The following is a 19,602-nucleotide window of genomic DNA, read 5'->3' as shown; positions in this document are numbered from 1 at the left end:
TTATCCCAGAGTTGGGAAGCATTTCCTAAATAAAATTTTAAAAAGCCAATCTAAAGAACAATTCACAATACCTATGTTAAATCTAAGAATTTCTGTTCATGAAACAAGTATTTGTTTAAAAAAAGAAGAAGAAGAAAACAGGTAAGTCCTAAACGGGGGGAAGATGTTTTCATGTAACTGATTATTATCTGGAATATATGAAGAACCCCTCGAATCAGTTCAAAAAGACCAAAAACCCAACAGAAAAATGGGCAAAAAACTAGAAAAGGCACTTAATGGAAGGGGAAATATCCTTAAGTTTAGAGTAATTAGGGAGATGCAAGTAAAACCACCATTAGCTACCATTTCATGAACACCAAACTGGCAAAAAGTCTGACAAGGTCAAATGTTGGAGAGGAAGCAGAACAAATGCAGCTTCCATACACTGTTGGTGGGACCAACGATGGGTACATTTATCCGACCCCTGTGAAAAAGAGTTTATCATCTTATGACCCAGCAGTAGCTCTGCTGAGTGTATACCCACAGCCGAGCTTCCCAACTAGTGTGCCAAGCTCTTGAATCTCTCATGGCCAGGAGCGGGATGGGGTACGAGGAGGCAGGGATGAGGCCATATGAGTCCAAATGTCCTTCAACAGAAGAATGAACAACCATGCAGTAATAGTCACCAAGTGGAACCTATTACACAGAAAAAGCAAACCAGAGCTGTATGTAGTAAGATGGATGAATCCTAGGACCAGAATGTGTGTGTATGTGTGTTTCACATATTTCACATTATAAACACACACACACCAAAAAAACCCTTATAATATGATTCCATTTATGTAAAATTTAAAATTTGCAAACTGAACAAATTTTTTAGGGCTACAAATATGGGTGGTAAAACTGTATTAAAAAGAAATAACAATCATAAAATTTAAGAGAGTGGTTACCTCTAAGGGAGAAGGGAAGGGGACAGTTTAGGGAAAAAGCACCTGAGAGCTTCAAAGGGGATAAAACCCACAATGCTCTATCTCTTAAGCAGGTGTTCACGTGTTTTCTTGTGTAGATCCTATGTATGTATTTTATAAATTTGATTTTTGATTTACCAATACATCTGTGTGTGTGTCTATGTGTGTGTGTGTGTGTGTGTGTGTAAGTAAAAATACCACCACCATAAAGGGGGGTAGGGGAAGAGGGTCTGGGGACCACAGGGAAAGGTCTGTATACCACGTTTTCACTATACTTTTCTTTTTTAGCTTAGGCACCACAAATGAATTCTAATATTGTTACATAAGTTCTGTAACACTCTCTGTCCCCTCAACCCCCAATAGAAAGAGGCTTATTTTCTTCATTTTTAGAATGAAGTGTTCCCCTCTGTTCCCACTGGAAACTCAATGTCTCTACAGGATGTACTGCGTAGGCGGAAAATGATTATTTTAAAAGCTGGAGAACATCGAATAATCTTGAATAATGAGGCACTGGAGGAAAGAGAAAGCAGTGTAATCCACTAAAAAAAGGGTCAGAGATTTTTCCATACGGATTTTTCATGGAACCTTCTGACGCATCCTAGCTACCGAGATGCAGCCTTGCCAGCCTGGGCAGGGAAGGGAGGAGGTGGCTGCTGGCTTGGCCTGGGGCTTCCAGAGTCGCTGCTTCAGCCAGGTGGGCCTTTTCTTCCCTGGGCTTCCTGAGGCTACTTGGACCTCCTTCACGACTTCTTATCAGGACCTCAAGAGCCTCTCTTTCATCCGTCCTCTAACTATCTCCATAGCATCAGAAGTCTGTGGGCATTTCCCTGCCATTCTGCCAGCAGCAAAATGGACAAGATCCTTCTGGGCTTCAAAGCCAAACCACAGAGCTGAGTTCTCAATGGAGGCCCTGGGTATCACTCAGGAGCGAGGAAAGCCAAACCTGAAGGAAGCACGACGGGCCCTCTAGTTCTTCATGGCCACGTGCAGAACAGGAGCTTGGCGCCGTGCCGGACGGCCTTGCAGACCCCTGTGCTTCTGGAGATGATCCAGAAGCCCTCCCCGGCAGGTCTCACCCTGGGCTCGGCTGATGTGGCCTTCTGCCTCTGTTACAGAACATCTTTCATTTTACCTGATGTTGTAGCCACTTACTTATTCAACACTCCCCACACCACCGCGGTATCCTGTATGGCAGGGGTCGAGGCTCATTCACCTCCCCCTCTGTTTTGGGGCCCGGCACTGGGCATTCTGTGCAGAGAACGTACTTGACCAATGTCTGCCAAGCTGATTTCATGTACCAAAGGAAACGATCACCTGGGGACAAGCCATATGGGAAGTATGAACACTGACACCCAGGACCGTTCCCCAAAGACCAAGAAAATAAAGTAAAACAGTGGGTAAAATGTTAAACACATTCACATTCAAACGATAGCAAAAAAAATTACAACATTCCTTGTCTTCATTAATTTTAGATCCAAATTTTGGGACTCGCACGTAAATTCAGTCATTACTAATCTGAGATGAGCCTAATTCCATGGAACTGAGTGGATACTGGGCCAAAAACTACCCTCATTTGTTGATCAAACGTGTGCCCACCAGGGCTGCGGAAATCCAGCAGACTCCAGAGAGCTGCCTGATCGAGTGTCCGATTCTGACATCCTTTAGAAGAAAGATTCACCTCCCGGGCGACTCCTCTCAATCATGTACACACCGTATCAGCAAATATCTATGAGTCCACCTGCCAGGCACTCTGGACAGCAAGGGTGACGCAGTGCGTGCAATAGACACGATCCCCGCACAGACAATACACTGATCGACCAGTCACACAAATGAGCACAATGCGGAACTTCGGTACAAGGAGAGCACTCCTTACTTCTCTCCTGGGCTAGGGGCACGGCTAGCCTGTGTGGGAGCAGCCGGGCTGTTGGTGTGCTAAGGCAAGTGGCCTTCCTCACCAAATCGGAGCTTCAGGGCAATCCTGTATAGCCTTTACCTCGAAGACAAGCAGCCTGCCCCACCTGGGGCCGCGGGCCTAAAGCACATGCCAGCGGGCAGGACCCGAGGCCCCTCCCGTCGGACAGAGGCCCGAGCTGACGACGCACGCGTGCGGTATCCCGGGCGATCATCACAAGGGCCCCGTAAAGCTGTAGCAGTGCTGTCATGCTGTGGAGCAGGAAGACGATGCCCCGAAAAGGTGCACAACTTCCCACTAGGCGAGCGAATGGTGTGGCTGGCAGGGGCTGCCGCAGAGCCCGTCCGGCTCACTCCACTCCCACAGGACAGACACCACGCCTTCCCTGAGACTCTACACCGGCGTGTCTGAAAAACCAGCCTCAGTGGCAGGGATCAAATCACAAGAGGCACATGCCCCCACACGCCACTGGTTTGGTTAGCCTGTGAGTCCGGGGCCAGCCACCTCGTGTGCAGGCCATGCCGGTCACCACCCACCCTCGGCAACGTGTGTCCCTGGGCCTGTTTCTGATTGCTGGGATGTTCAACTCATCTATCCTCTCCCGTCCTCTCCATGTTCCATTCCATGTCCTTGCCTTCACAACAGATAACAGCAGCTGCCCTGCCTCCCTCACAAGATGATTCTAGAATTAAATGAGATAACCTGTACAAATACATAGTTTGGGAACATTTAGATTCATCATCCGAGCCTCAGCAATAGACTCCAAACCTGACCCAACTTGACGCAGGTTAGGTGGACAATGCACTGTAAATAGTGTGCAACTAGTCAGAAATTTCTCGAAACTCTAACTTTAAATAGCCTGCTTTACATAAGGGATACAAACTCTTAAGGAATATGATGAAGTAAACTCCAAGTCTGAAGGAGGCTGTCAATTCAAACTACTGTGAACAAGCCTGCTAAATAAATCAAGGAACAGCCCACTTCTCTTACATTGTTTCAAATGGTTTTAAAAGCTCCCAGCTTGAAAGCCAATAAACGGAAGTAAAGAACAACTGGAGCAAGTCTTCCTGGAAACAAAAATCAGAGGCCAACTGGCAGCTCCTTCTACAGCTGGCAAGACCTCAGTCACAGGAAGCTTCTACCCCTCCCACGTGTAGTGACACCTATCGCTTTGCCCACATGTGGACAAAGGCCCAGAGCGCTGAGAAAAGGAAAGGCAAACGGAGGCTTTCCTGAATTCATTCAAACAAGAGGAGACTGGGACAGAGAAAAACACAGGGGCCAGAGTCACAGCAGTGCTTTAGAAGGTGGAGGATCGGGCGCCTGGGTGGCTCAGTTGGTTGGGCGACTGCCTTCGGCTCAGGTCATGATCCTGGAGTCCCTGGATCGAGTCCCGCATCGGGCTCCCTGCTCGGCAGGGAGTCTGCTTCTCCCTCCGACCCTCCCCCCTTTCATGCTCTCTCTCTCTCTCAGTCTCTCTCTCTCAAATAAATAAATAAAATCTTAAAAAAAAAAAAAATAGAAGGTGGAGGATCGGGGCGCCTGGGTGGCTCAGTCGGTTAAGCGTCTGCCTTTGGCTCAGGTCATGATCCCAGGGTCTTGGGATCGAGTCCACATTGGGCTCCCTGCTCAGTGGGGAGTCTTTTTCTCCCTCTCCCACTGCCCCTCCTTGTGATCTCTCTCTCTCATAAATAAAATCTTAAAAAAAAAGGTGGAGGATTATTGCGAAAAGTGCTAACCTGCTCCTCGGCCACTCAGGACTTTACAAGCTAATCTAGATTGTCATATTTTAAGACACAGTGCTGAAACACAACTATTTTAACCAGGAAACATGTTAGAGATGAAACGTGGAAAGGCCGTGACTAACCCATGTGGGCCCAAGTGCAGAGCTGCTGTGTGGAGCCCGGAGCCGTGCCGTCTACACTTGGAGCACGAGTGTCTGACTCACCAGGTATGGATGGCCCTTTGGGCCAAGCTCCTGTTCTACTCCTCAATCCCTGCTCAGTTCGTGCCTGGGACATGACTAGCCCCCTTGAATTCCTAAAACCATGGTAGCTAGTTTTGAAGTAACAAGACCAAAACGGAGCTCTATACTCAAGTATTCTGAAACGCTAGTTCTGAGGAAGGTGATACTGATTTATGGCTTTGTCTTCGGGATATAAAAATATCTGTTGACTCCTTACTCTGTAACAAGTGTTTTACTTACATTTTATCTCTAATCAGCACAATCAGCTTCAAGAGCAAAATTAATCCCATTTTACAGACGAGGAAAAACCGAGACAGATCAAGGTTAAGTCACAAGTCCAAGGTCACACAGCGGAAGTGGTAGTGCCAGGATATCCCCTTGGGGCCCTCCAGAGCCTGTGCGCTTTAGCAAGAGCACATCCCACGCAGGCCACAGATTAGAATTTTGTGGGTCATCACACCGCTTTAAACTAAGAAACGAATTGAAGATTATGTAAATGACTCCTTTGCTCTGGCTGCTAGGCTTTAGTGAGAATACCAATCAATTATAATTAAAACTAGAGACTACTTTTTCCCTTCCCTCCCAGTTGAAAATGGTCTTTCAGGGCGCCTGGGTGGCTCAGTCGTTAAGCATCTGCCTTCAGCTCAGGTCATGATCCCAGGGTCCTGGGATCGAGCTCCACATCGGGCTCCCTGCTCTGCAGGGGGTCTGCTTCTCCCTCTCTCACTGCCCCTGCTTGTGTTCCCTCTCTCACTGTCTCTCTCTGTTGAAAAATAAATAAAATCTTAAAAAAAAAAAAAAATGATCTTGCAGCTGCTGCCGCTGCGCCTGAGGAAAGGGAGGTGTGCTCGGCACGCGCAGTGGCCGCCCTACCGTCAACACTCTGCACTTCCTACAACGTGACGTTGGCAGCTCTGGCCCTCAGAGGCCCCACAGCCGCTGGCACTCACGTACTCGCATGTCCCCGCTCGTCAATTTCCTCCTGGAGGCTCAGCACGCTGGTGAGGTTGATGACCCTCCGCCGAGGGGTAGACGCTGCTGTCATTTCCTTTCGGGAATCCTCTTCCACCATTTCCACATCAGAGCTTTCCCGAGGCCTCTTTCTGCAACGAAGATTAAGGAGCCGGCAGATCATGACTATCCTTGAAAATGGTTTGTTTTTTTTATAAGTCAGCCAAATTTTGTGTACTGCATTTTGGAAAAGGGAGCAGCTTCTCATGCTGGCTCTGCACGTCTGGGGCGGGGTCCTCGGTCTGTTCTCCTGCACCCGGCCTATCGGATGACCCTGAGCCCTCCACAGGCAGCCCACGTGCACAGCAGGATGCTGGAGTCACTCGCCCTGTGCAGCTGCAGGGCCCTGCGCGTGCGTGCCCACCCTGCCCCCACCTCGCTTGTTCAGTCCTCCGTCAGACACTGTTACAGCGCCAGCTCCACGCAGTGCCGGCCCTCAGCATGCTTACTTTCTAGCTGGGGAGTCAGCCACAGAAAAAGGATCATTTGAAGTAGCAGAAAATGCTAAGAAAAATAAACAAGGTAACAGGATGATGGGGCAGTGTGAGGGCCTCTGGCAAGAGGTGACGTGTGAGTGCAGGCCTGAGCAGCAAGAAGGCAGACTTCCTAGGCCCAGAGCACGGGGAGAATGGGCGTGGGGGAGCTCAGGCAGTTCAGGCCAGCCATGTGGCCGAGCACCCCGCGGGGGAGGGAAAGCGGGGGGTTGGGGGGGAGCAGGGCAGGTGCACCCAAGTGCGGGGGAAGCGTGGGTTTTCAGCTGAGGAGTGATCCAGTCTCATTTCTGGTTTCAGAGATTTCTTTTGACTGCTGTGTGGTAAAGAGCTGGTGGTGTTAGTTCCCCAGTGACAGACACGTAACCCTGCCCTGCATGACACGAGATAGTGTACGTAAAGTACCCAGCACAGAGTGGGCTCCCCACAGGTGGCAGCCCCCTTGATGATTCCCTGGAGACATCCCTACACACCGTATTGCTAGACGGACTTGGCAATGAGAAACTGGAGCCAAGTAACCCGTCCAAACCCCAATGGCCACTCAGCGCTGGGCCGATGCGCAGGCCTGGGCGGGTGCCTTCACCCTGAGCCCAGGCGCGTCCCCGAGCCCGCTGGGGAGGGAGCGTCCCGGGAAGGCGGGCAATGACAGCTGCTCTTCCGTCCGCCCTTCTCCTGCTCTCACCACCAGCCCCCGGGCTTCAGGGGCTTCATTCATAATTTGAACTGAGAAAATGTGTTTTTCCTGAGAGGAGTGGAAGCAGCTTTGAGGGCGATGAAGGAGAATCCTCTGGATATTTTAGGGTTCTCTGGCCACCTCTGCTACTGAGGCGTTATCAAAACCCATACTAAAAATAAAAGAGACATTTTATTTTTTTTTTCTGATGTGTGTTTAACTCATGCTTGGAACCATGGACATTTAAGATATCTCAAAGGCCAGTGAGTGGGGTACTCTCAAGCCATGGTCAAAGGCGGAGAGCGGACAAGGCAGAGCACTGTCCCATTGGAGGCAGAGGGCAGGTCAGGCAGAGAGAAGCGGCAGGTGCTTCATGCCAAGTCAAGATAGAGGCAGTTTCAGTTAAGAACAGCAGAGGCAGGCTGCTCTCCATTCAAAGTCCATACCTGGGGTTGCCCGGGCTGGAAGGGGACCCTCTCTTCTCTGCCATTTCCGAAGTCCCCTCTCTCGCATCTCCCTCCGTGCCCTGATTTCTGGCAGCCACTTGAGCAGGCTCTGGGAGTTCAAGCATTTCCTCATCTTGCTGCCCAGCCCTGCCACTGTAAGCATCGGTCCTGTCTTCTGGGACAACGTCCTGAGGCTGAATGGACAGGGCCTTGCTTACAGGCTGCAGAAAGGCATCGAGCTTCTGTTCCCGTGAATCTGTGCGGACCATCTGGTGGGCATAGACCTTGTCGCCACTTCCAGAAGTAGATGAGGGGGTCACACCCATTGTGGATTTAACCACCTCCCCAGAAGGGCCAGCAAGACCTGGTAGTAAAGTCTATGTCAAAAAAGAAGGTAGTGCATGGTTAAAAAAAATTTTTTTTAAATAAATAAGATTCCTAGCCACCGTGGTTTTTCAAGCTCAATGGCATTTATATATGATTCACTTTATGTCTTTTGCTGAACCCTTTCTATATTCTGTCCTATATGTTTCAATAGAGTAGAATCCATATGGAAAAAAAAAAAAGAAGGCAGTGGGACGATTCAGAATATGAAATAAATAAGTTCAGGTCCTAGGGGGCGACTCTTGATCTTGGGGTTAAGTTTGAGCCCCAGACTGGGTGTAGAGATTAGTTTAAAAAGTAAAATCTTTAAATAAAAAAAAAAGAAGTCCAGATCCCAAAGTGGAGCAGTACTGGAGAAAGAAGCAAGAACCAAGTATAATCATCATTACAGAAGTATTAATATAGAAGCAATTCTGTAAAAGATACACCAGTAAAAATACAAAAATTCAGAAAAATCCTTATAATTTTAAAATTGGTTTGAAATGGGGAATATTAGTGTAAAGTCCTTATATTTTTGTCTGTTTTCTTTTTTTTTTTGCTTCCATAAGAGGATTTCATTTTTTAATTGTAGTAATATATACATAAAATTTATCATTTAACCATTTTTAATTGTATAGTTCTGTGGCATTAAGTACATCACATCATTGTGCAACCATCACCACTATCTATCTCTAGAACTTTTTCAACGTCCCAAACTGAAACTTTGTACCCATGAAACAGTAACTCACCATTCTCCCCTCCCCACTAGCTCCTGGCAGCCACTAGGTTTGTCTATTTTTAGATATACAATTTCCTAGCTCTGTCCACTGGGAAGGCCTAAAGCAATGACCACCCAGCAGCAATAAGGACCCCCTGATCCCAGATTATAGTCTCTAAATACCATTCCCACTAAAATAAACCAGAGTTCCTGAGAGAAATGGCCAATTCCAGGGCTTGGCTTGGAAAGTACAGAGTGAGCCTACAATATCTTCTCTTGAGAAACAAGAAACCATCAAAGACTAATGGAATTGGGTCAAAATGACAAGAGCACCAGTTTGAAGGGGTTTTTGTTGGTCTAAGATGGGGTAATTTGAGGATCCAAAAGAAAAATGACTATAATTAACTAAATTATATTGCTTTGTTAACACCTATGATAAAATATTAAGAGAAAAAGAAAAAGATGGCAAGGGAGAGGGAAAGAGAGAGGACAAAGTCATTAAACATCACTGGAGATCACTAGGACATGAACTCATCCCTTTGCACATGGATAATTAAAGGGACAGAACTCAGCATTTACCCTTACTTTCTAGTGTGAACTGTATTCCAGGATAACCAAAAAGTTCTAAAGTTATTGTACACAGAAGAATTACAATTAATTGAGAGAAAGTGATAAAATCAGAAAATCATAATCTTGCAATCCTAGTGAAATAACTGATTCAAGTAATGGTCATCAATGAGTGGTGAAACCATTAAGCTAAATATTCCTGGGGAACTTGACAATGAAGGAAACAGGCTGTCACCAGCTGAACCCACAGATGAGTCTTATCACCAAAATGACATAACAAGTCAGTATGCGCCTCCTGCTGGGGCGTGACAGAAAGTACATGGCATCATCTATCAAAAATTCTCACACAGAAATCTCATTCACAAATCTGAATGTAATCATGCCAGTTTATAGGAATTCCCAGGTTACAGGAAATGTGGAGGATTAGAACAAGTTAAATGACACTAAGAAGAAGCAATCAGCCAAACAGAAATGTGCATTATTCTACAAGAAGCCTTTAGAATAAGCCAGTAAGAACAACAAAAAAGTGTACAGGGACTTTTCTGGTTTCAAAGAGACTTAAAAGAGATTTAAAAGACAACAATTATAGTGAGTAGAACTTAACTGAATATGTATTTCAATGAAGCTACTTTATAAAAGGATTTTTGGACAGTTGGGACATTTGAATATGGACTAGATATTAAATGATATTACTATTAATTTTGTTATGTATAAAAAAGGACATTCTGATTATATAAGGAAAAAATATTTTTGAAACGCATAATAAAATACTAGGGAAAAAAGTAAATGCCTGAAATGCGCTTTAAAATATTCTTTTCCCGGGCGCCTGGGTGGCTCAGTCGTTGAGCGTCTGCCTTCGGCTCGGGTCATGACCCCAGGGTCCTGGGATCGAGTCCCACATCGAGCTCCCTGCTCAGCGGGAAGCCTGCTTCTCCCTCTCCCACTCCCCCTGCTTGTGTTCCTGTTCTCGCTGTCTCTCTCTGTCATATAAATAAATAAAATCTTAAAAAAAAAAAAAATTATTTTCCCTTGGGGCACCTGGGTGGCATAGTCGGTTAAGCGTCTGACTCTTGGTTTCAGCTCAGGTCATGATCTCAGGGTTGTGAGACTGATCCCCACACTGGGCTCCATGCTCAGTGCAGAGTCTGCTTGAGATTCTGTCTCCCTCTCCCTGCTCCTCCCATTTGTGCGCGCTCTCTCTCTAAAATAAATAATCTTTAAAAAAAAATGTTCCACATCACTTGCCATCAGGGAAATACAAATCAAAACCACAATGAGATACCACTTCACACCAGTCAGAATGGCTAAAATTAACAAGACAGGGAACAACAGATGTTGGCGAGGATGTGGAGAAACAGGAACCCTCCCACACTGTGGGTCGGAATGCAAGCTGGTGCAGCCACTCTGGAAAACAGTATGGAGGTTCCTCAAAAAATTAAAAATAGAGCTACCCTACGACCCAGCAATTGCACTACTGGGTATTTACCCCAAAGATATAGATGTAGTGAAAAGAAGGGGCACATGCACCCCAATGTTCATAGCAGCAATGTCCACAATAGCCAAACTGTGGAAGGAGCCGAGATGCCCTTCAACAGATGAATGGATAAAGAAGATGTGGTTCATATACACAATGGAATATTACTCAGCCATCAGAAAGGGTGAACAGCCACCATTTACATCGACATGGATGGAATTGGAGATTATGCTAAGTGAAATAAATCCATCAGAGAAACACAATTATCACATGGTTTCACTCATATGTGGAATATAAGGAATAGTGCAGAGGACCACTGGGAAAGGAAGGGAAAACTGAACGGGAAGAAATCAGAGAGGGAGACAAACCATGAGAGCCTCTTGACTCCGGAAAACAAACTGAGGGTTTCGGAAAGGGAGGTGGGTGGGGGAATGGAATAAGTGGGTGATGGGCATTAAGGAGGGCAGGTGTTGTGATGAGCACTGGGTGTTATGCGCAACTAATGAATCATTGAACACTACATCAAAAACTAATGATCCATTATATGTTGGATAATTGAATTTAAATTAAAAAAAAAATTAAACAAAAACAAAAAACCACCACTCTTTCTCCACTCCCAAGTTAGAAAGGGAAAGAGAAAACATTTATGGCAAAATGCTGATGGCTGTTGAAGCCGGGTGACAGGTACATGGATTATTTGTATAATATCTACTTCCATGTGTACTTAGAAATATTCAATAATAAGCTAAATAACAAAAAGTTAAATAAAGTAGCAAATGTGCTCAAAAAGGAAAAACCTCCCTTCATGGACAATATAAAACCCTTCCAGAGTAAACAGGCAAATAAAGTGATACATAATTGACCCTTGAACAAAGCAGATTTGAACACCATGGGTCCACACTTGTATGCAGAATTTTAATAATACAGTGCTGTAAATGTATTTTCTTTTTCTTATGATTTTCTTAGGAACAGTTTTTTTCTAGATTACTTTACTATAAAAATACAGTATATAACACATATATAAAATATGTGTTAGTCGACTGTTTATGTTACCTGTAAGGCTTCTGATCAACAGTAGGCTAATAGGAGTTAAAGTTTTGGAGAGTCAGATTTTTGACTGCCCACGGGATCGGTGCCCCAACAACCCCTGCGCTGTGTAAGGGTCAAATGTATTTGCTTCATTTGCCTTGCAATAGCCACAGAAGCAGAAATTAACAGAACTACTTTGCAGATAGTAATTTTAAGGTCCAGAAGAGTGAAACACCTTGTCCAACAGGATAGAGTTGCCACAAACCCCAAGAGCCCCCAGGCTTCCTGATTTCCATACCAAATGGTTTCCCTGCAAACCAGGGCTTGTGCTGTAGGCCCTGGGCAGTGTTGTGCAAGACACAGCTGGGGAGTGGGAGAGAAGGTATTCTGACGTGCCCAGAGGAGTGGCGACAGCTCTGAGTCTGGACCCCACCACCCAGAACAACGACCCTAGGCTTGTACCACGGCACCGACAGAGGCAGGCCGTCTGATCCAGAAATCCACTCTCCTGAAGACACCCGGGTCAGGACTATGCAGAATTCTATGGGAAAATACAATGTAAGCTAACTAAATGAAACTGACTTGTGCAAAATAAGACAAGGAGGAAGACGAGAAGTTCCTTCCCCAGTGCAGCCATAGACACACTCCAGGACCTCTGGCAAATCTTTCTTTTTGATCTCGGCTAGGACAGAGCAAGACCACCACTCTGGCCCAGACAATGTGCTCCTTTCACCTCATACTTTGAGGCCGTCTTCCCGCTCCCCCGCAGCCACACCTTTTCCAGGTCCTGGCAATTCCAGATCTTCAACCATCTGTGAGTGGAGCTACCTCCTCTGCCCAGACCCTCACTGCTTCTCCCAAATAGCTGCGGGCCTCCATCGTGCCCCTCTGCTGTCCTTTCCCCACTCAACCACAGGATTCTTCCTAAAAGTTTTATATCTCAACCACCGGCACTGCAAGGATTTGTGTGGCACCAGGGGCCCAGCAAAACTAACAGAAGACTGAGCGCTGGTTCCCAGGCAGAAATGCCTTCTGCCCACCTGCCACACACACCTCTCTGGTGGCATCAGCAGCGACCCTCGCGGACTCACCACCCAAGCCTCGGCCTGGGCTCCAGGGGTGGTAGGGCTGCCCCCATGGCATTTACTCTCACCGCTTCGTGCCCACGGCGCCTCCCAGCAAGGGGCTTTCCGTGAAGGTTCCTATGGGAAGCATTCACTGGCTTGGGAACTTAAAAAGTTTTCTGTGAAGTAGGCTCCTAGAAGCCCACTCTCTGCTTGCAGGACCCGATGCTTCCATTTCTTTTTTTCTTTCTTTTTTTTTTTTTTTAGAGGGGAGGAAGAGGAGAGGGAGAGGGAGAGAGAGAATCTCAAGCAGGCTCCATGCCCAGTGCAGAGCCTGACATGGGGCTCAATCCCACAACCCTGAGATCATGACCTGAGCTGAAATCCAGAATCAGACGCTTAACCGACTGAGCCACCCAGGTGTCCCCCTCACCCCCGCTATTTTTTTTTTAGAAAGGGAGGGAGAGGAGAGGGGAGATATTTCTGTTTATTTCTGTTTCTGTAGTTCTGGGGTCTGTTGTGCTTCTGAACACACCCTCGCCATGTGCTGCCTAGAATCCCATCCTGGCAGAACTGGGATGGGATACTGGAGATTGTATTATCCCCCCATTTATTTTACAGATGGGAAACCTGAGGCCCCGGAGAGCTGGGAGTAGCTTAGAACCATAAGCACTTAGAACCTGGGTAATTTTAATACGGTGGATGGTACCAGGCCCTGCACTGGACACTTCCACCTACTGCTTGTCACCACCCTCAGAGGTGAGGATGACCAGTTCAGTCCTCACTGAGGGAGCCAGGGAGACCGGGGAAGGTTAGTCACGTGGTGGTAACCCAGGCCCGTCTGACACTAAGGCCCCGCTCCTCCCACTGTCCCACTGCCTCCCAGGGGCCCCGCCCCTCCACTCTGGCCCTGTGAATGTGGGCTCAGCCTCCTCCTGAACATCCCCAGGGAAGACGAATGCCCCATGGAAGAGGTACCCTTATTCTGCTTCAGACAGCTTGTATGAGAAACTGAGAAGTTAGTCGAAGGTCCTAGATGGAGGCAGAGTGAGACCACGGGCCTCCTGACTCCAGGCCCAAGGATAACATAATCCTTTCGTGGTTAGGTTCAAAAAAGGAGAAGTTACCAAAGGAAGACTATCCGAGTAATCCTTGGAAAGACAGTCCTAGAGCAACAAGCAAAACTCTGGACTCTCGCGTCTGAGGGGCCACATTTTCTGGTGCTGGCGAAAGCACCAGAGCCAGGGCTGGATGGAGAGCGCCCTCACCTGGGTGAAGTACATCCTGGAGGAGTTGGAGCCCAGGAGCTTGCTCTCAACGTGCTGCTGCACCCGCTCCAGGATGCTGTCCTCGTGCAGGAAGTGAACTTCGTGCTTTGTGGGGTGCACATTGACATCCACGTTCTGGGGGCTGATCTCTAAGCTGGCAGGAAGAAAAGCAAACTATTACTTCGGGTGGCGGGGAACGGGAAAAACAACTCTTGCCAGCAGGCTTGTGGGTTCAAATGACAGTGGTCAGAACTTCCAGGTCAAGTCCGAGTGACCTGGATTCTGAAGCTGTGTAGCCTGGGCTCAGTAACATCATCTTTCTTTGCTTCAGTCTCCTCATCTATAAAGCGGATATAACATGTGGTGGGGCTTAAATTCATGCAAAGCACGCTGCGTGTTTTTACCTGGCGTATTTATTATACATCAGCTGTTACCATCATTCCAGAACTAGCGGAATTTCTTATTGCATGACCTGGAGCAAGTCACTTAACCCCTCTGGATGGGTTTTGTCATCTGTAACCATGAACCTGTTCCCAACTTACTTTTCAGTATTAGGAGGATCGAAATAAGAGTACACGTGAGAGAAGGTTCTATCGTCAGAATGTAATGTAAAAGTCAGTTTAGACACCGTGCCAGCTATCACCTGACTGCCTCGGCTCCACATCCATCTTTCACTGCTTGCTCCGTGACCGCAAGGTGAATCTGTGTCAGGAGAGAGCACTGGAGGGACCGTGGAGGAGGAAGGGGTTTTTCTGCCAGGTAGGGGGCAGCTTCTGGCTGGTTCGGGGGCAAGATCCGTTATTCACCTTGGTTTCACCAACACGGGGGCTGGAACATGGGAGGTCCTCAGTGAGACTCTGCTGCGTGAGTAAATGAAGGCAAACTATGCCCTTCACCTGTGAGAAAGGACAGAACCTCCTTTTGCCAGTGGCGGATGGGTCCGCTCTGCTAGAGCTATGAGCAAGCCCATCTCTTTCAAAGAGGACAACTGGACAGAATCTGTTCCTTGTGAGTCTCGGGTGAGGAGCCCGACGCTGCCTTACCTGAGGTACAGGAATGGGTGTGTGTTTTTGGGCAAATATGCAGCATACACTGTTTCAATGGCTTTTCTTAAGGAAGTTGACTCTACCAGACGATCTAGAAAATAAAAGGAACATAACCAGCTCAAAACTGTCCTGAAGGGAGAGGCAACAGGTGCATGTTCGTACCATGCCATGAAATCATTCACGAAAAACACTTCTGGAGAGACATCCACAGCAGACCCCAGGAAAGAAAGGCCTCTTTTAACGTGGCGCTATCCACCAGCATCTGGCTCTGGGCTTCAGGCTCTCTCCTCTCAGCCAAGTCACAGGACCACGGGAGGCAGTAAGTTCTGCCTCCCCGCTTCCCTTCCCTCAGTCAGCCCAGGAAGACTACCTTTGCCCTTGCCCAGCACGGTGGGCAGCATGTGCCGTCAGCTCTCAGACTTTTCAGGCTGCACATACACACTGGCTGCCTGTCACATATGCGATGGGCTGGGGGACAATACGCTGGTGACTACATGAACTCCAGTTCCAGGTGGTAAGCACCACGACAGATGTGCATGCCAAGTGGTGGGAGGATGGAGTAACCAACTCTGCCCGGGGGGCACCAGGGGGTCCCAAGAGTGGGGTATCCCAACTGAGCAATGAGGGTAAGAAAGAGTTTTCCAGGAACTTCAGGCAGTACAACTATCTGAATGTATGTTTAAGGTAATTTAGGAAATGAGCCAGGGTTGAAGAGGGTGGAAAACACTAAAACCTGGGGGAGAGAAGACAAAAATCAGAGGAAAATCTATTTTTAGAAAACACAGACCTCCTTTCTCCCCAGATGACCTGCTCGTGGTCTGTTCTCCTGGGTTGGTGTAGCCAAGGATATGTCCCATGGTTTTATTTCCAATGGGAAGAGAGCCTATGACCTTACCAATGAGGAGACCATTATTTTCTGAGTGCTCACGACCTCCACGGGCCCTCAACAAGGGCGCTGTCCTCGGTGACACGTGCCCCGAGCATGCAGGCCTGGAGCAGGTGTGGGCCCTGACAAGGGCATGGCCAGAGCCCCTCTGCTGCGATTTCTGGACTGGAGACAGGCCAAAGGAGTGTTCCTTTGCCCACCACCTGAGTGAGAGCGCACGGCATGTAGATAACTGGACGATACACCTAAGAGTCTGACCTCTGGGCCTGTGGGAACTCGGTGCGGTGACAGACTTGCTAACGCCGACGCAGAGCCCGTGGGGTAAACAGCTCGCCAGCAGCACAGACGGGCTCCGCATGCGGCGCTTACCCTGATTTCTGCTTGTCTATTCTGAAGCCAACACATGTGTCACAAAGCAGTATTCTTCACGGTTAGAAAACCAAGTGAAAACCGTTTCTGAGCCTTGATTAGAGCCAACTTTATTACAGATCAGCATTAAGTCCTTCTTAATGAAGTAGGAAAAACCGTACTAATATAATATAAATCAGTTTAACAGAATGTGTCTATAAAATATTGACTCCCTTTCCTCTGTTTCTATATGGCCTGGAAAACTGCTGTAAAACATGTATAATCTGGACACTTCTGGCTGGCTAGCATTATAAATGGAACAGGGGAATATACCATTTTCAATAGCAAGCCAACAAAACTATAAAATAATTACAAATTGCTTTGAACAATAAAGGTACTGGATCAATATGATAAAAATTTAAGTACTGAACAAATGGCAAGTGCATGATGCATTTCTGGCTGGAAAATAAAAAACTGAATTAGACCCATGTGTGGCTCCCTGTCACACTCTCTCAAAACCATACTATATGCAATCAAGTAAAAAGAAACAGAATGCAAAATAGTATTTACTCAACAAGCAGCAATCATGTAAACAATATGCCTGCAGAGAGAGAAAGACCAGAGAGGAATCTGACAAAAATCCGAATTTAGTTAATTTCCTCCCTGATTTCTAGTACTGCTCATTATCATAAATAACTCATTCTTTAAAAAGAAAAATCCCAAGGGGCTTAACATTCCATTTCTTTACTAATGACACTGCCTACACCCAAGGTACCCCCTCCCTGTGTCTCGCTATGCGATTCAAACAGCTGACTCTTGACCTAAGGCGAGAACAAACAATGGCCTGGGGCCTGCTTGTAAGGCTCTGAGGCCAGCAGGGAGGAAGCTGTTAAGGCTCACAGGCGTAGGTGATGCCCTCTCCCAGAGCCAACAACCACACTCTGCCAACAGTAGGCCAGCAATGAGCACATATCAGAGGGCTGAGTAGACTTAGGCTAGAAATTATAAATGCTTCCTAATCAAGCCACACTTCGGCCTCCTCAGGCTGGGTGTAATCCAGCTGGGTGTAATCAAGCCTGTCGATTCGGAATTTTTCCACAGTCCCATAAAATTCCCTGTGGACAGATTTCCCCACATGGTTCTTTTTCACTTACGGTTGATGAAGAGTAAGAAGATGCACTTCTTCACTGAGTAATTTGCATTGGATATGTAGCCATTCATTTTGAAGGCTAGGGTTTTATCCTCACACCCAACTTCTATCAGTTCTCTGGTTGAAAAAGAGAAATTTTGAGTGTCTTGAAAATAATGGAAAATTCAAACAGTATAAAGAATCAAAGTTGGAAAAATCAGGGCTCCTTCATAAACTAATTTTGCCAAATAAGGACTCTTGAAACTTGGTTGAGGTCCTCTGTGCCCATCCATCCATCCGTCTGTCTCTCCATCTACCCACCTACTACTCACCCTATCACTGTTTTCAAGCACTTATGTTCTATGCCAAGCACTGCTCTGACTGCTGGGACATATGACAAATCCAAGCTCTGAGACCTTATTTTGCTGAAACTTTTATGTATCTTACTAACTAAACCCCAAAGACGAAATTCCAAAAGGATTCATTTCTACTGAATCCCTTACTATATGAACACCACCAAAACGGGGCTCCAGTGTGGTGTCCTCAGGGTTGTGCTTATGGGGGGGTGAGGTTAATGGGTGAAAGGTGGTCCCCATATAAGCCACACTCATCTCTGCCTGAGGATCCTTCCAAGTGCAGGTCCCTCTGCCTGGAAAGCTCCTACTGATAGCTAGTTAATTCCTCCTTATCCCTCATATGTCTGGGCTTACTCCTTCAAAGAGCTTTCTCTGACTATCCCTCTCCCTGACCTTGAGAGATTCTCCTGTTGTGCCTTCTATTTTTCATTTGAGACATCTAGCACAATCACTAATGAATGGCATATTTATTTCATGTGTCTTTCCAACTGGATAGGAGTCCTCTGAGGGCAAGAAGCATTTCTGCTTTATGACCTACTGTATTTCTCAGCACAGCACCTGGCAAATAGCAGCCATTCATTAAGCATTTGCTGACCGTACAGTGGAAGCTATCAAGTAGTAATGTGTACCCTGAGTCTCTGAGCAGAAAATACAGCTTGCGGTGTTTCTCACACACAATAAACCAGCAAACCCTTTCTTCCCCAAAATGACTCAAGAGGCTGGTGTTCTGGAAACACCCTTTGGGAACTGCTGCTCAGTGGGATTTCTAATCTCTTACAGTCCCTCGGAATTTCGTAACAACTAATTCTGAGTCTTTAAATAATAAAGAAGCTCTTACAAGTTTCACTGTACAATAGTATTCTCTCTCTGCTCTGGGAAGAGAGTTTAAAAAACTTAATTGATTAACAGTTAGTAAAGAAGAGGGTAATTAAAGGCAAATTGACTGTTCCCTAGTTAGGAGCTTGGTTTCGCTCAAAGAAATGAGTAATTTGTCCTTTGAAGTAGAAAACTGGGCTCTGGGACTACTGCTGCTTCTAAGATTTTTGGAAAAAGTGAAGCCAGGGGCTGTCTTCTCCATCTGCATATGCCCCTCATCTGGGCCATGCCTGGCACATAGAGGGCCCTTAGTATTTTTCCCCTCAGATTATGACATGGGCACTTTGGGCTTTGCAGAGTCCTGAGATTTAGCTAGGACTCTGTGATAGAAATGGTGGTTTTCGCCTCCCAGGGAGGGCCGTGAGGCATCTATACTGCAAGTTCCCCTCGGAGGCTTCCCCTAACAATGAAGATCTGGTAACACTTAGAAGTCTGCTCGCCACCAGACAGGTAATATTTTATTTGTCTTTACATCCTTAACTTCCGGAACAAAGCCTAGAATATGGGAGACAATTAATAAATGTCGAACAATAATAAGTGAAATCCCAAAGTGATGATAGGGAAGTATCAGGAAAAGAGGGAGCGCTGGAAGATGAAAAAATTCTACTACACTGTGAATATTTTGAAGACAGAGACTAGAGAGAACACACTGATTTATAGCCAGAGCATCTGGGAGATAACATGTACCCAAGAAGTGTGGGTTCCTTGAAATCATGACTCCACAAACAAATGTGGAGCATGGAAATAAAGCCGGACTATTTCATTAAAGCAAACTCTTAAGGCAGGTGCTAATTTGATAGATTCCAAACTAATGTATGATAAATGGTAAACCAAGACGTGGAATGTAGATTTTTCAAAATATGATGAATTATCAACATACCGGCTAACAGCATTTCCAAAGATGGAGCGAATATTGTCCACCGTTGTGGCATTAGGCAGTGTCCTAACGTCAGCTACAGTCTCACCTTGCTGATAAACAGAGCAGAAAATACAACTATCTCACAGTTGTGAATGAAACATCCTAATCTTATC

At 46.6% G+C, this 19,602-nt stretch overlaps 1 protein-coding gene across 4 annotated transcripts in view; it reads right to left on the bottom strand.

The window, feature by feature from the left end:
• The window catches only part of MLH1 (mutL homolog 1), a 43,938-nt gene that overhangs the window by 12,145 nt on the left and 12,191 nt on the right, over nt 1–19,602 (bottom strand). For 3 of the 4 annotated variants that reach the window (XM_034991898.1, XM_034991897.1, XM_034991899.1), the window contains exons 8-13: nt 19,451–19,539; nt 17,364–17,476; nt 14,973–15,066; nt 13,930–14,083; nt 7,447–7,823; nt 5,780–5,928 (exon numbers count right to left, since the gene is read on the bottom strand). In XM_034991898.1, the coding sequence (XP_034847789.1) occupies nt 5,780–5,928; nt 7,447–7,823; nt 13,930–14,083; nt 14,973–15,066; nt 17,364–17,476; nt 19,451–19,539 (976 nt within the window). Of the gene's footprint in view, nt 1–5,779; nt 5,929–7,446; nt 7,824–13,929; nt 14,084–14,735; nt 14,823–14,972; nt 15,067–17,363; nt 17,477–19,450; nt 19,540–19,602 lie in introns of those variants that run through there. The other variant, XM_034991900.1, reaches the window with a different exon arrangement.

The sequence above is a fragment of the Mirounga leonina genome, unplaced genomic scaffold (assembly GCF_011800145.1).
Source record: "Mirounga leonina isolate KUSES-001 unplaced genomic scaffold, KU_Mleo_1.0 Mir_115, whole genome shotgun sequence".
Classification (NCBI taxonomy): Eukaryota; Metazoa; Chordata; class Mammalia; order Carnivora; family Phocidae; genus Mirounga; species Mirounga leonina.
This window is presented reverse-complemented; position numbering and strand designations above follow the sequence as displayed.